The sequence below is a fragment of the Thamnophis elegans genome, chromosome 10 (genome assembly GCF_009769535.1).
Source record: "Thamnophis elegans isolate rThaEle1 chromosome 10, rThaEle1.pri, whole genome shotgun sequence".
Taxonomy (NCBI): domain Eukaryota; kingdom Metazoa; phylum Chordata; class Lepidosauria; order Squamata; family Colubridae; genus Thamnophis; species Thamnophis elegans.
The window spans coordinates 68,596,138-68,613,240 of record NC_045550.1 but is presented as its reverse complement, the minus strand read 5'-3'; the positions used below and the strand labels follow the sequence as shown (position 1 = coordinate 68,613,240).

Sequence of the window (17,103 nt, the reverse complement as noted above, 5' to 3'; positions counted from 1 at the left end):
CTTTCAAGAAGAGATTGGACTGTCATCTGTCACAAACGGTGTTAGGGTCTCCTGCTTGGGTGGGTGGGGGGGTTGGACTAGATGACCTCCAAGGTCCCTTCCAACTGTGTTATTCTATATTCAATGGAAGAGAAGTTGCCTTCGGAAGTCGTGGGAGCTTCATCCCTGGAAGCTTTCAACAAGAGACCGGACTGCCATCTGTCACAAACGGTGTTAGGGTCTCCTGCTTAGTCAGGGGGTTGGACTAGATGACCTCCAAGGTCCCTCTGTCATTCTGCTGCTCTGCCTGGGGCCGGGCCGTCTCCTTTCCCCCCTCCGGGGAGGCGGCGCCTGGCGCTGGGGGTAGAAAAGCGCCGAGGCGGCGGAGGGAAGGAGGAGGCAGGCCGGGCGAAGGGCCACCGATGGAGCCGGAGCCGCTGCGGGACCTGCGGGCGCTGCTGGCGTGGGCGGGAGGGCGGCAGCCGCTGCGGCTGGCGGGCGAGGCGCGTCCGGCCGAGCTGGAGACCTTCGCCCGGGACCTCTTCGCCGAGCCGCCTCCGCCGGAGGACCAGAGCCAGGAAGCGGCGGCGGCGGGGCGTCGGGGGACGAGGCGGGCGCGGGTGCGGAGCGGGGCCGGGCGGGCTCCGTGGCGGGGCTGCGCGCTGCTCTTCGCGCTCCTGCGGGCCGCCTCGCTGGAGCAGCCGCGGGAGAAGCGCCGCCTGCGCGAGATCCTCCGCGACCTGCGCGCCCAGCTGCCCGACGCTCCGACGCCCGCCGTGGTCGGGGTGGTGCTGCTGCGGGCCGAGCCCGAGCCCGAGGAGGCGGCGGCGGCGGCGGAGGCGGCACGGCTGCAGCTGGAGGGGCTGCTCCGCGGGGTCTTCCGCCAGCGGCGCCGCAAGGAGCCCGGGCTGCCGGACACGGTGCAGGCGGTGGCTTACCGGCCCGGGGACGGCGGGGCAGCGCGAGAAGCCGCGTGCCGAGCGCTGCGAGCCGCCCTGAAGCTGCGGGCAGGTGAGAGCGGGGCTGGGGGGGGGAACGGCGGTGGCGCCCGCGGGCGCCCTCTTGCAAATGACCTCCGCCAAGGTCGCCGTAGCCCCGGGAGCAGAGCCTTCAGAGCATGATTTTATTTTATTATTATTTTATTTATTTTATTTTATTATTATTTTATTTATTTTATTTATTTTATTTATTTTATTTATTTTATTTTATTTTATTTATTTTATTTTATTTTATTTATTTTATTTATTTTATTTATTTTATTTATTTTATTTTATTTATTTTATTTATTTTATTTATTTTATTTATTTTATTTATTTTATTTTATTTTATTTATTTTATTTTATTTTATTTTATTTTATTTTATTTTATTTTATTTATTTTATTATTTTATTTATTTTATTATTTTATTTATTTTATTTATTTTATTATTTTATTTTATTTATTATTTTATTATTTTATTTTATTTTTTATTTTTATTTTATCGTTTTATTTTTTATTTTATTACTTTATTTGGTTATTTTATTATTTTATTTTATTTTATTATTTTATTACTTTATTACTTTACTTTATTACTTTATTTTATTATTATTTTATTATTATTTCACTTATTTATATTTATTTATTTATTTTATTTATTTTATTCATTTTTATTTACGTGTTTATTTTTATTTGTTTTATTTATTATTATTTCATTTATTTTATTCTATTTTATTTATTTCATTCATTCATTTATTATTCATTTTTTACTTCTTTATTCTATTTGTTTTATTCATTTTATTTATTTCATTTCTTTATTTTTTATTTTACTTATTTTATTCACTTTTATTTACGTATTTATTTATTTTTTATTTCTTTATTCTATTTATTCATTTTATTTATTTCATTTCATTTATTGTTATTCATTTATTTTACTTATTTATTTCATTTATTTTACTTATTTTATTTATTTCAATTCACTTATTTTATTCGTTCTGTCAAACGTGTATTGGATAACATCCATAAGTATAAACATGATCTGGGATACATGAAATGGATACGAATAAAAAAGAATATTAAGTTCGGGGCCGGTAGGCACGCTGGTGTGCTTACGCATGCCCCCTTAGGGACCTCTTAGGAAATATGTGAGGTCCACGGTGAACAGTTGAATTGAATTGAATTGAATTTTATTATTTGTATGCCGCCCTTCTCTGGGAGGGACTCAGGGCGGCGAACAACTCAAAAGGGGAAAAGGGGAACATAGAACAAAATACAAATAACTAAAATAAGCAAGAATCACACAACCACACAAGTCGAGAGGGGAGGGGAACTCATCAACCGAATGTCTTTGGGAGGTAATTGGCAGCAGGCGGTCTCTCAAGATTGAAGATATGGGAATTTGAGGAACTAACAACGGAATCAGGTAGAGCATTCTAGGCGTTGATCACTCTGTGGCTGAAGTCGTATTTTCTGCAATCGAATTTGGAGCGGTTTCCCTTGAGTTTGCATCTATTGTTTGCCCGAGTATTATTGCGGTTGAAACTAAAGGAGTCATTGACAGGCAGGACGTGTAGCGGATAATTTTATGTACTATGCTCAGGTAAGACGGAAGGCAGCATAGCAAAGCAGTGTCCTGAGGCCCCTAGGACAATGACTCAGAAATAAAAATGCAAATGGTTGGTAAAATTAACCAAATCGTGTTAATTTCTATTAATGCGTGTTAGTATTAATTTTTTTTTAAAAAACGCAGGAACATGTAATAAATACGCTGTTGCATTTGTATGATACAAGGTGCCTTGAAGGGTTAATGTGCAGAGATTAGGATGGGGCACCTATGTGCCCATCAGGCCAAGGCATTAAGATAGCCCTGCCTGGGCTAATAAAGATTATGTTTGGGGGGGGGGCGAAATGCCTTGGCCCCAGAAAGGTAGGTGCGTTCGTACGTGAGAATGGAGGTACAGAATAACAGAGTTGGAAGGGATCTTAGAGGGCATCTAGTCCAACCCCCTGCCCAAGCAGGAGATTCTACACTGTTTCTGACCGATGGCCACCCAGTTTCTTCTTGAAAGCCTCCAGTGATGAAGCTCCCACAACTTCCGAAGGCAACTTCTCTTCCATGGGTTGATGGTTCTCATTGTCAGGAAATGTCTCCTTACTTCTAGGTTGAATCTCTCCTTGGTCAGTTTTCATCCATTATTCCTTATCTGGCCTTCGGATGCCTTGGAGAATAGCTTGACTCCCTCTTCTTTGGGGCAACCCCTGAGATATTGGAAGACTGCCATCATATCACCCCTAATCCTTTTCTTTAAACTGGACATACCCAAATCTGTACTATCTGAGCTTGGTTGTTTTCTTGCAAACATTTCACGACTCAACTAGGTAATATCATCAGTGCTAGAAGGGAGTAGGATTTCTTCTCTGTTTATATATAGTGGCTTGCTCTGTTTATCTGTATATTTCTTTTCCACCCATTGCTTCTTGTTCTGCCCTCAGGTGCCTTGGAGAATAGCTTGACTCCCTCTTCTTTGTGGCAACCCCTGAGATACTGGAAGACTGCTATCCTGTCTCCCCTGGTCCTTCTTTTCATAGACATACCCAAAACATACCCAAAATTCCTGCAACCGTTCCTCATATGTTTTAGCCTCTAGTCCCCTAATTCCTCCTGGTTGCTCCTCTCTGCACTGTGGAGGTGGCCCGATTAGCATCCAAGATGCAGGTTTAAACTTTTCCCCCCCTCTTTTTAATTTTACTTGCAAGGAAGGAAAGGGAGAGTCTCCGTTAGGGGTTTGTTAGAAGGAAAATCCACCCAGTTCAGTTCCAAGGTGGGAGGAAGTCGCTGGAAACAACATGGAGGCTGATTGGAAAGCTGGTTTAATGATGAACACAACCGCACACACAAACACACCCTGCAGTTCTGTGTCAGCTGAACAACTAGCTGAGTGAGAGGAAAGGGTCCTTCCTTCTAGGGTTCCGTTTTTTTGAAGTTTGGGATGTGTGCACTATGGGCTTTGTGTTTCTAAAGAGGGTGTTGAACAATTCCCATTGTGGCTGATGGATTGAGCCGAGGTGGCACAGTGGTTAGAGTGCAGTACTGCAGGCCACTTCAGCTGACTGCTATCTGCAATTGGGCGGTTCAAATCTCACCGGCTCAGGGTTGACTCAGCCTTCCATCCTTCCGAGTTGGGTGAAATGAGGACCCGGATTGTTGTTGGGGGCAATATGCTGACTCTGTAAACCGCTTAGAGAGGGCTGGAAGCCCTATGAAGCGGTATATAAGTCTAACTGCTATTGCTATTGTTGTTTGTTTTTGTTGTTTTGCCCTGTGCTGGATTTTGAGTCAGGGGGCTGCTTGTTATAATCCTATTAACTTGGATTGGTCATAAATCGAGGACTACCGGTATAGCTATTTTGCACCATGAAGGCATCTAATTTTATGAGGAATCCTTGGTGCTTTCTGAGCGTGTTGGTTTTCTTGCAGACGTTTCATTACCCAAACTAGGTAACATTATCAATACGAGAAGGGGTGTGAGGTTTGTTTTCCCTTTATATGCAAGGAGATTGCTAGTAGACATCAAACATTCTCCCTTCTAGCACTGATGTTGTTACCTAGTTGGGTAATGAAACGACTGCAAAAAACCATCAAGCTCAGAGAGCATCCAAGCCCCCCCTCATCCTCTCCCCCCTCCTCTTCCTTCTTTATGCAAACCCCACTTCTTTCTAGCTCTGATGATGTTACCTAGTTGGGTCGTGAAACGTCTGCAAGAAAACCACCAAGCTCAGAGAGCACCAAGGACCCCACAGTCCTCCTCCTCCCCCTCCTCTCCCTCCCCCTCCTCTCCCTCCTCCTCTTCCTCCTCCTCCTCCTCCTCCTCCGTGAAAACCTTTCCTCCTTCTAGCTCTGATGATGTTACCTAGTTGGGTCGTGAAACGTCTGCAAGAAAACCACCCAGTTCAGGGAGCACCAAGGACCCCACAGTCCTCCTCCTCCTCCTCCCCCTCCTCTCCCTCCCCCTCCTCTCCCTCCTCCTCCATGCAAACCTTTCCTCCTTCTAGCTGATGATGTTACCTAGTTGGGTCGTGAAACGTCTGCAAGAAAACAACCCAGCTCAGAGAGCACCAAGGCCCCCAGAATTCTTCTCCTCCTCCTCCCTCTCCCCCTCCCCCTCCTCCTCCCCCCCCTCCTCCATGCAAATCTTTCCTCCTTCTAGCTCTGATGATGTTACCTAGTTGGGTCATGAAACATCTGCAAGAAAACCACCAAGCTCAGGGAGCACCAAGGACCCCACAGTTCTCCTCCTCCTCCTCCTCTTCCTCCGTGCAAACCTTTCCTCCTTCTAGCTCTGATGATGTTACCTAGTTGGGTCGTGAAACGTCTGCAAGAAAACCACCAAGCTCAGGGAGCACCAAGGACCCCACAGTTCTTCTCCTCCTCCTCCTCCTCCTCCTCCTCCTCCTCCTCCTCCTCCTCCTCCTCTTCCTCCGTGCAAACCTTTCCTCCTTCTGATGATGTTACCTAGTTGGGTCGTGAAACGTCTTCAAGAAAACCACCAAGCTCAGGGAGCACCAAGGACCCCTCCTGTCAACCCTGAGCTACAAATGTTCCCCTTTATTGGGACTAATTTGACCTTTTTTCCTTTTACAGATGGGGCAGGAGACCCTCCAAGGCAGAAACTGCCTGCCTTCCTGTCGTGTATTCCGTGGGGCAGAAGAAATGAGGATTTTCACATGGATGAAGGCAAGGAGGCCTACGAATTCGTGGGCGCTGCAAAAGTGTCCCCCGTGTTTCACTCGCGTTCTCACCACGGGCTGAATCTGGATGCGGAATCAACCCATTTCCTGGATTCACAATACAGAGAGTCCTCGACTTACAACAGTTCGTTGAGTGACTGCCTGACGTTACAGCGGCACTAAAAAGAGTGACTCATGATCGTTTTTCACACTTAGCGACTGTTGCGGTGTCCCCATGGTCCCGTGATCAACATTCAGAATCTTAGGCCAATGACTCATATTTATGACGGTTGCAATATCCTGGGGAGGGGAGGGGGGTCACGTGATCCCCTTTTGCAAGCTTCTGACAAGTCAAGGGAAGGCAGATTCACTTAACAACCGTCTTACTAACTTAATTGCAATGATTCACTTTGTTTGTTTGTTTGTTTGTTTGTTGAATATATATGGCCGGCTATTCGCCCATGGGAATTCAAGGTGGTTTACAGAATATAAAATCTCATTTAAAACAAGATAACTAATAAAAAGAATCAAATAAACTATTATAATAATATTATATTACAATATAATATAATTAATAATATAATATAATTAATATAATATAATATAATATAATATAATATAATTAATATAATATTATTAATATAATATAATACAATACATTATAATACAATATAATATAATATAATTAATATAATATAATATAATTAATATAATATATGTATGATAATCTAATCTAAGAAATGTATGATATAATAATATAATAATATGATATAATAACATAATAATATGATATAATAATATAATAATACAATATAATAATGTAATACCATACCATACAATGCAATTAATATAATATAAGTATGATAATCTGCATAGGTAGACCTCATCTTACGACCACAATTGAGCCCAACATTTCTGTTGTTAAGCGAGACATTTGTTAAGTGAGTTTCGCCCCGTTTTACGACCTTTCTTGTCACATGTGTGATCTGCTGTCGCCGGGGTATTATATTGTATTGTATTATATTATATTATATTATATTATATTATATTATATTAATTGTATTGTATTGTATGGTATGATATTATATTATATTGTATTAATATATTTTATATCATATTATATTTTTATGTTATACATTTATTAGATTATCATACTTATAGGAATAAATCAATAAAAATAGAATAATAAACCTACAAAAATAAACTACGGGCCACTGGGGTTTGTTTAAACTAGGGTTAAGCCATGGTTTAATGGTAACTGGCTGACCAATCGCACTCAACGTGTCGTCCTCAATGGAACTGCATCTTCATGGAGGGAAGTGTGCAGTGGGGGACCCCAAGGCTCTGTTTTAGGCCCAGGACTCTTCAACATCTTCATCAATGATCTGGATGAGGGGATAAATGGGGAACTCATCAGATTTGCAGATGACACCAAGCTGGCAGGAATAGCCAACACTCCAGAAGACAAGCTTAAGATACAGAAGGATCTTGACAGACTTGAACATTGGACACTATCTAACAAAATGAAATTCAAGGGTGAAAAGAGTCAGGTTCTACATTTAGGCAAGGAAAACGAAATGCACAGGGACAGTATAGGTGGCACCTTGCTCAATAGGAGTAACCGTGAAAGGGATCTTGGAGTCCTAGTGGAGAACCATTTAAATAGGAGCCAGCCGTGTGCAGCAGCTGCCAAAAAAGCCAACACAGTTCTAGGCTGCATCAACAGAGGGAGAGAATCAAGATCCCGTGAAGGGTTGATACCACTTTATAAGGCCTTGGCAAGGCCACACTTGGAATACGGCATCCAGTTTTGGTCGCCACGATGTAGAAAAGATGTGGAGACTCTGGAAAGAGTGAAGAGAAGAGCAACAAAGAGGATTAGGGGACTGGAGACTAACTAAAACATATGAACAACGGTTGCAGGAACTGGGTATGTCTAGTTTAATGAAAAGGAGGACTAGGGGAGACATGATAGCAGTCTTCCAATATCTCAGGGGTTGCCACAAAGACGAGGGAGTCAAGCTATTCTCCAAGGCACCTGAGGGCAGAACAAGAAGCAATGGGTGGAAACTAATCAGGGAGAGAAGCAACTTAGAACTGAGGAGGAATTTCCTGACAATTAGGAACAATTAATCAGTGGAATAGAAGTTGCCTCCAGAAGTTGTGAATGCCCCAACACTGCAAGTCTTTAAGAAGATGTTGGATAGCCATTTGTCTGAAACGGTATAAGGTTTCCTGCCTAGGCAGGGGGTTGGACTAGAAGACCTCCAAGGTCCCTTCCATATCTGCTGTTGTATTGTAATGCGCTGCTAACTGGAAAAATAGACCCAGATGTTTTGAAGTTTAATTAAAAGGCTACTTGGTCAGCAGAAATCTCGTGTTCTTTTATTTTTATTTATGAATCAAATTTGTATGGCTGCCCATCTTATCAAAGAATTCCAGAGGCCTTTTGTGTCAATATTTCTCAACCTTAGCCATTTTAAGATGGGCGGACTTCAACTCCCAGAATTCCCCAGCCAGCATAGCTGGGAATTTTAAGATGGGCGGACTTCAACTGGCTTTAGCTGGCATAACTGGCATAACTGGCATAACTGGCATAGCTGGCTGGGGAATTCTGGGAGTTGTAGTCCACCCATCTTAAAATGGCCGAGATGGAGAAACACTGTTCTAGATAATGAATGTATGCAAAACTGAGCATCCCTTTTTAATGCCTCATCCTACCCTCTTTTTTCCAACCTAGATGCTATACAAGACTTAGAAGGAGCCATGGCTTTGACCAACATTGCACCCAACGGGAAGTGTGAAGAAGCCTCAGAGGCGTTGGACACCTAACAGAATGCGGTTTGTTGGTCTCTCTGATGGATTCCACATCCTTCTCATCCGGGAGTTAAAAAAAAAATATTGCAAACCCGGGACAGCCTTACGAGCTCCGTGAAGGAAGCAGCTAGAAGCTGGTCTGTTTTTTTAAAAAAATGATAGTTTGTTCCAGACCCACCGGTGCAGAAAAATGCTGGCTTGTCTCATTTCAGCATCCTTGTTCCACGGGCAGCCTTCATTCTATTCTTAAGCACATCAAGATGCGTCTTGTCATCACAGAAAAAAGCCATTGGATCTCTTGAGGCTCATAATTTAGAGAAGCATCGTTGGTTTCCAAAAGTTGCGATGGAGATTGTGCAACAGAAATGGCAACGCAATCCTCCTCCTTGCCACTTCCGAGTCGTCTCATTCTTATTTAAAGTGTCTCCTTCATTCTGGCATCCTTGTCTGCAGGGGTAGAATCTTGATGCTCGGAAGGCGAAGAGAAACAATTGCTGGTGTTTTGAGGAAACCCCCCTCCCACTTTATTCTGTTTCTGAATATGGTTTTTGGTGGCAAAGACATTCTACTACCTTGTTATTGGAAATACACACGTGAATTTACTTGGTCTTGTGGCTACTCTGTCCCTTGCTGTTTTGGAAACTTACTATAGCAATGTTTTTCAACCTTGGGCACTTTCAAATGTGTGGACTTCAAGTCCTAGAATTCTTGCTGGCTGGGGAATTCTGGGAATTGAAGTCCACACATTTGAAAGTAGCCAGGGTTAGGTTGGGGTTGAGCGACACTGAATTATAGCCATGGTTAAAACTTGCAATATATATATTTTTCCCCATCAAAATAAACGGTTATTCATTTCGCGAATGAAGGCAAATGTTACGGTTACGCATTTTTTTATAAACATATTTTTTTCAACAAAATAAATGTTTATTCATTTGTTACTCTTCTACAGAAAGATTTCTCAAATGCTGCATTTATAGCCTGAATCATTATTTAATTTAATTTTTTAAAAAAATCTTGGTGAGATTGTAAGGTCCTAACCTCTCATATCTTATTGTATAGCCTGTGGCAGAAAGCAGATGCTATTGAGGGAGATGGACACACACACAAAGACAGAAAAAGAAAAAAAAAGAAGAGAAGGGGGGAGGAAGGAAAGAAAAAAGAAAGAAAAAAGAAAGAAGAGGACGAAAAAGTGAAAGGAAGGAAGGAAGAAAAAGAAAGGGATGGGGGAAAGAAAGAAAAAGAAAGGCATGGAGGAAAAGAGGAAAGGAAGGAAGGAAGAGAGAAAAAGAAAGAAAAAGAGGAAGGAAGGAAAAGAAGAAAGAAAGAAAGGAGGCAGGGAAAGAAAATGAAGGAAGGAAGGAAGGGAAGGAAGGAAGGAAGGAAGGAAGAAAGAAAGAAAGAAAGAAAGAAAGAAAGAAAGAAAATGTATATCCCTAACTTGTCATATACTTAGCCTGACTCAGGATAGTAAGATTGTAACCTAGTTTATTTGAGAGACCCCAGTTTGGGGGAAAATGTTTATAAGAATAGTCACATACCCAACAACTGGGAAAACAATTGAGAATTTAGTTCATTTTATAATTTTAATGGTTTCGAGTATCCCACGTTCTCGAAGATACGAGGGCAAAGTCTTAAAATGCTTATAACTTTTTTTACTAACGATGAAGTTAACCATTGTTTACTCAACCCAGTCTGCACAGACAGGCTTGCTTAAGAAGCAAGCCAAAAAGGTGGCTTCGATTTTTGAGGTTGTGCAAAATCCAGCTACAGGAATTGCAGGAAGATAAGGACAAACAGAAGTGACCCCATAATTCTTTTACCAATTTAAATCCGTCTTCAGGACAGATGATAGCGGATATATCCTTTGGCAAGGCGGTTCCTTTTAACTGAAGCAGGTTCCCAATACGTTTTGCAAATGTTTGACTAGATTCACCTACCAAGCTTCAATTAGTTTATAAATAAACTGTGGGGGGGGATTGCATTTGCGCAAACCACAAGCCTTTGAAATTTACAAATCAAAGGCTTTATATTTCGTTGCCAGGCGTAAGGTGGAGTGTTTGAATTTGGCTTGTCATGATTCGTAAGCAGAATATCCACTTTCCCCCTTTCTCTTAAGAGGATTTTGTTCCTTTGGCTGGGACTTTTTTTAAATGCCTTTTGATGCTGTGCCTTTTGAATATCCGTGGAGTAAGCTGCCATTCGTGCTATAGGTGATTTGCCTGTGCAATGACTGTTTAGAGCTAATCCTCTTTCAAATAAAACCTAAAGAACAGATGCGAATTATATATAGAAATGTAGAGTTTTTTTATTGGCCAAGTGTGATTAGATAGACAGGGAATTCTTTTCCTGTGCCTAAGCTCTCAAATTAATTTATTGCAGTGTTTCTCAACCTTGGCAACTTGAAGATGTCCGGACTTCAACTCCCAGAATTCCCTAGCCAGCGAAACACTGATTTATTGTATAAATTGTTGTATATTGTTGTATTAATTTTAACACAGCAATAGTGATCAGCAACAAAGTTATAGTCACAAGAAGATAAGGAGAGAGGTAAATTCTGAATGTTATAGCTGTTGTCGGTTTTCAGTTAAGCAATTTGTCCTGGCTTCTAACTGCATGGCAATGACTCAGTTATCCGACAAGCCATTTTTCATCTGGCCATTAAAAATGGTTGCAAGGCCTTTGACTGGGTTTGCAGCCATTTTGCCTTCCACATGTCATTCCTATCTAGGAACAAGATCTGTTTCTGACGAGGCAAAATACAGGTAGTCCTCGACTTACAACCACTCATTTAGCGACATTCGAAGTTACAACGGCATTGTAAAAAGTGACTTACGATCCGTTTTCACACTTATAACTGTTGCAAGGTCCCCGTGATCAGGTGGTCCAAATTTGGACGTTCGGCAACTCGTTTGCATTTACGACGGTTGCAACGTCCTGGATTCGTTTTGTGAACTTCTGACAACCAAAGTCAACGGGGAAGGTGGAGTCACTTAACAATCCTGTTACTAACCGAATAACGGCAGTGATTCACTTAACTGTGGCAAGAAATGTCACGAAAAGGGGGGGGGGAATTCATTTCTCGTTTAGGGATGGAAATTTTGGGCTCAATTCTGGTGGTAAGTCAAGGGCCAGCTGACTGCTTATTCTGAATTGCTGCCAATTGTGACTTGAGAAACTTTTGTACCCTGGAGACAGAGTTAGGCAGGCTTCTGGGATTTTGTTGGCAAGCTCCCTTACGGCACAGGAAATGGATTCTGTGTTAAATGACAACTGTAAACTAAAGGGATTTTCCTGACCTCCTGAGTTTCCAAGGGAGCAACGGAGAATTTTAAGGGACCGATTTCTCTCTGCGGTATTTGACTCGCTTGCAAACTTTCACCAGGTTGCCTAATTTGACGACGCGCTGTACAGATAATGGTGAATAAACCTGTATCTTTGTAAATAAACAGATTACAACATAAAGACGTTGCGAAATATTAATCGGCCTCCGGTGATTTTTTTTTTGTCCTAAAGGAAAACAAAGCTTGGAAAACAGATTGCAAAACTGGACCTTTTCACCAGTTGGAGAAACGGGCTGTGTGCCATGGAGATTCGAATTCAGAATAGAACTGGGAAAGGACCTTGGGAGGTTTTCCAATCCATCCCCTTACTCAAGCAGGAGACCCTATAATATTTGAAATATTTTCAATATTTGAAAGGAAGGAGAGGAGGTGAGAAGAAAGGAGGGAAGGAAGGAGGGAAGGAAGCAGGGAAGGAGGAGGGAAGGAGAGAAGGAGAGAGAGATTGAGAGATTGAGAGTTTATTTATATGCCGCCCTTTTCCCTGGAAGGACTCAGGGCGGGCTTACAACTCAAAGGGGGGGGGGGGGGAAACAAACATTTAACACGTAAAACAATACATAATTAAAAGCACAACATTCATACCATTCGGGTGGGTTACAGAGAGAAGAAAGGGGGGGAGGGAAGGGGGAAGGAGGGAAGGAAGGAGAGTAGGAGAGAAGAAAGGAGGGAAGGAAGGAAGGAGGGAAGGAAGGAAGAAGTAGGAATGTTGTAAAATAAGATGGAGTTATGGGACAGTAAGAAAGCAATTTCAAGTATATTGTCAACTGTAGGGGAAATATTGTTATAAATACACATTATTAATAACAGTTATGAGATCACATAATTGTGAATGTATATATGAAATTAATAAAATTTTCAAAAAAAAAAAATTGAAACAAGTGGCTGTCCAATCTGTTAAAAACCTCCAGTGAGCACTCATGACTTCTGGTGGCAAGCAGTTCCACTGGTTAATTGTCCTCACTGTTAGGAAGTTTCTCCTTAACCCCAGGTTGCTTCTCTCCTTGATTAATTTCCATCATTTGCTTCTTGTCCTGCCTTCAGGTGCTTTGGAGAATAGGTTCACACACCCCCACTTCTTTGGGCCAACCCTTCAAATATTGGAAGACTGCTATTATGTCACCCCTAGTCCTTCTTTTCACTGGACTAGACAATGCTCTGTTCCTGCAACTGTTAACACAATAACAGAGTTGGAAGGGACCTTGGAGGCCTTCTAGTCGAACCCCATGCTCGAGCAGGAGACCCTCTATAATTTCGGGCAAATGGCTGCCCAATCTTTTCTTAAAAACCTCCAGTGATGAACGTAACTGTATTTTTATTCTTAATTTTTAACTTTTTATTTTTATCTCTGTAAGCCGCCCAGAGTCCCACGGGATTGGGCGGCATGCAAATCTATTAAATTTCAATTTCAATTTATCCACAATTTCTAGAGGCAAGTAGTTCCACTGGTTAACTGTCCTCCCTGTTAGAAAGTTTCTCCTCAATTCCAGGCTGCTGCTCTCCTTGATTAGTTTCCATCTTTTGCCTCTTCTCCTGTTTTCAGGTGCTTTGGAGGATAGGTGGATCCCTCTTCTTTGTGGCAGCCCCCCCAAATACTGCAATATTGCTATAATGTCACCCTGGTCCTTTTTTCTCTACCCCGAACCTCCAACCGTCTGCACACGTCAGCCATCACAATGGCTGCTTTACATTTCTTGCAGCCTCATGAAGACTTTGTTACTATGGGGAACAACTTTGACTTCAGCTCCACAAAGGGAATGCTGGGAGTTCAAATCCACCCATGCTGGCTGGGGAATTCTGGGATCTGGAGTAGATAGGGCCTTTAAAAATATATATATATATCCAAGGTTCCGCTTAGAATAACAGAGTTGGAAAGGACCTTGAAGATCTTCTAGTCCAACCCCCTGCTTAGGCAGGGAACCCTACACTTGTGGACTTTTAAGACTTGTGGACCTTCAACTCCCAGAATTCCCCAGCCAGCCATGCTGGCTGGGGAATTCTGGGAGTTGAAGTCCACAAGTCTTAAAGTCTTCTCTGAACTCCCAGAGCAAATGAATTCAGGCCCAGGTCAACCAGGTTAAAGTTCACTTTGCAAAACACTGGAAATGTGCTATGGGTGACGTCAGTTGCCCCTGTTAACAAAGCAGAAATCCGCCTCCTAAGGGCAAGTCAGCCATTTTGGGAGCGCCTCCTGTGCGATTATCAACCTCGATGCAGGCAGACATCCACCAGGTATAGCTCGACCGACTATTTTTGCCGCCGTCTCGTGAACCACCCCTTCGCCTCCTCTTCTTCGGCCTCCTTCGCTTCCTTCCCATCTTTTCCCTCCTCTCCAGCCTTCAAACGAGTTTTCAGCGAGTTTTCCAAGCAGGCGTTTGCCAAGGCCACCCCGCAATCTTTTTTCGCCCCGCCGGTTGCTAAGAAACCTGCGGCCTGACAGAAGGAGCCCCGTCGCCGTCGCGGGCTGCCAAAGCGTAACTTCCGGCGGTGGCTCCGGAAGCGGCGAATGCGCTTGGTCACGGACTTGGAAGCGGCGCTCATTGAGAGAAGCTCCGTGCTCGTTTCGCTCTTTTCTCCGCTCCGGGAGCGCCGAGCCGGCCCGGACCTCCACGCGACGGCGCCATGATCACCTCAGCCGGTAAGCGAGGCCTGGGCAGGCCGGAGGGAAGGTCGGGATGGTTTCCGCTGAGTCAGGCAGGGCCCCGAAGGGAGGATTTAGCGGGGCGCCCAACCTTGGCTTCTTTAAGGCTTGTGGGCTTCCACTCCCAGAATTCCTCAGCCAGGTTGGACACCTCTGGACCAGAGGAAAAGCCCATCTGAGAGGCAGCTGGACTTCGTAAACTCTCAGGATTTCGGTTTTTTTCTCTCGCCATGGATATGTGATAAGAGTAGGAATAGAATAGAGTAAGTAGGAATAAAGTAGAATAGAGTAAGTAAGAGTAGAGTAGGAATACAGTAGAGTAAGTAGGAGTAGAGTAGGAATAGAATAGAGTAAGTAGGAATAGAGTAGAGTAAGTAAGAGTAGAGTAGGAATACAGTAGAGTAAGTAGGAGTAGAGTAGGAATAGAATAGAGTAAGTAGGAATACAGTAGAGTAGAGTAAGTAGGAGTAGAGTAGGAATAGAATAGAGTAGAGTAAGTAGAATAGAGTAAGTAGGAATAGAATAGAGTAGGAATAAGTATAAGTATAATCTTTATTGTCATTGTACTTAAATACAACGAAATTGGTTTTAACCTCACTGGTGCAAAATTATAACAAACGAAAACAAGAAAGGAAGAAAAATAACTAGCGTGTGCATGGAGTGATTGTGGTTGTATTTAAAAAGTATCACAGCTCAAGAATAGAATAGAGTAAGTAGGAATAGAATAGAATAGAGAAATAGGAATAGAATAGAGTAAGTAGGAATAGAATAGAGAAGTATGAAAAAAATAGAGTAGGAAAGAATAGAGTAGGAATAGAATAGAGTAAATATGAAAAGAATAGAGTAGAGTAGGAATAGAATAAAGTAGGAATAGAGTAGGTATATAGAATAGAATAGAGTGAATTGAATTGAATTGAATTCTTTATTGCCCAAGTGTGATTGAACACACAAGGAATTTGTCTTCGGTTGCAGATGCTCTCAGTGTACATAAAATAAAAGATACATTTGTCAAGAATCATAAGGTACAGCACTTAATGATAGTCACAGGGTACAAATATAGATAGGATAGAATAGAATAGGAATAGGAATAGAATTCTTTATTGGCCAAGTCTGATTGGAGACACAAGGAATTTGACTTTGGTGCAGATGCTCTCAGTGGACATAAAAAGACAAGATACATTCGCCAAGAATCATAAGGTACAGTACTTAATGATAGTCATAGGGTACAAATAAGCAATCAGGAAACATATAATCGTAAGGATACAAGCCACAAAGTGACAGTCTTGCAGTCATAAGTGGGAGGAGATGGGGGATAGGAACAATGAGAAGACTGATAGGAATAGCAATGCAGCCTTAGTGAATAGTTTGACAGTGGTGAGGGAATTAGTTGTTTAGCAGAGTGAATGGCGTTCAGGGAAAAAAACTCTTATTGTGTCTAGTCGTCTTGGTGTGCAATGCTCTACAGCATCATTTTGAGGGCAAGAGTTGAAACAATTTATGTCCAGGATGTGAGGGGTCAGTAAGTATTTTTTCGACCCTCTTTTCAACTCATGCAGTATACAGGTCCTCAATGGAAGGCAGGTTGGCCATAATTGTTTTATAACCACAAGTGAGCCCACAATTTTCGTTGCTAAGCGGGACAGTTGATAAGTGAGTCTTATTTATTTATTTATTTATGGAATTTATCTTGCCGCTTCTTTGCCTATGGTGACTCAAGGCGGCTTGCAGAATATTTAAAAAGCCACATTTTGCCCCTGTTTTATGACTTTTCTTGCCCCAGTTGTTAAGGGAATCACTGTTAAAATTTAGTCACATGGTCGTTCAGTGAATCTGGCTTCCCTGTTGACCTTGCTTGTCGGAAGGTTGCCAAAGGAGACTGCTTGACCCTGGGGACACGGCGGCCGTCATAAGTATGAACACGTGGCCAAGCACTTCTTCAGGTCTGATCGGATGGTGGGGAAGGGAAGGATTGATGCTCCTTGCAGGCAGCTGGTCATTTGCATCCTTTTTAGAGGGTCATTGAGGCCACTTGGAGGTTTGTCTGTGTCCCCAGGGTCACCTGAGTGGTGCAAATGGGTGGGGAGCCTCCTTGGAACCGTTGAAAGGACCGTGATGTGGAGCTGTGCTTTCTGAAGGATGTTTCCACCCTGTGACCCTTCCCTCTTGAACACGGGGGCATGCTGTGGGGATGGGCCTGTGTTGTCCAAGGAGGCTCTCCACCCATTTGCACCACTCAGGTGACCCCCAGGACATAGATCAATCTCCAAGTGACCTCAACAGCCCTCTAAAAGGATGCAAATGATCAGCTTTGTCTGCAAGGAGTATTAATCCTTCCACTCCCCGCCATCTAGTCAGAGCTGAAGAAGCTTCTTGGATGAGAAGCGAAACATCTTCAAAGAATATCAAAGTCCAGTTGCCTCTTGAGAAAGCACCTTTAGATGACCTGGCTGGTTTTGGGTTTGGGGACTTTAGAGACCAGCATGAACACAAGGGGGGGGAGCGGGGGCTTTCCTATAATTTCTCTTGGTTGAGTCCACGCTTTGAAATCATGCAAGACTCAAGAGAGTAGAGAGGGAGCCTGGTTTCACACGATGTGCGTGACACGCCAATCCAGGTGGTAGCCTT

At 43.0% G+C, this 17,103-nt stretch overlaps 2 protein-coding genes across 3 annotated transcripts in view; both read left to right on the top strand.

Annotated features, from left to right (window-relative positions):
• Nucleotides 1–241: 241 nt before the first annotated feature.
• Nucleotides 242–9,437, top strand: C10H2orf72 (chromosome 10 C2orf72 homolog). 2 transcript variants are annotated; one of them, XM_032224997.1, is made up of 3 exons: nt 266–990; nt 5,597–5,689; nt 8,423–9,437. In XM_032224997.1, the coding sequence occupies exons 1-3, from the start codon at nt 402–404 to the stop codon at nt 8,512–8,514; spliced, it is 774 nt and encodes a 257-aa protein (XP_032080888.1). In that variant the 5' UTR covers nt 266–401; the 3' UTR covers nt 8,515–9,437. The 2 variants fall into 2 exon arrangements, with proteins under 2 accessions (XP_032080887.1, XP_032080888.1); XM_032224996.1 differs by lacking the exon at nt 8,423–9,437 and having other exon boundaries at nt 242–990; nt 5,597–5,953.
• A 4,567-nt stretch (nt 9,438–14,004) lies between these two features.
• LOC116513749 (26S proteasome non-ATPase regulatory subunit 1) overlaps nt 14,005–17,103 on the top strand; it is an 89,579-nt gene continuing 86,480 nt past the window's right edge. Inside the window, exon 1 of the mRNA XM_032224931.1 lies at nt 14,005–14,475. Coding sequence (XP_032080822.1) covers nt 14,460–14,475 — 16 coding nt within the window. The 5' untranslated portion in view covers nt 14,005–14,459. The remainder of the gene's footprint in view (nt 14,476–17,103) is intronic.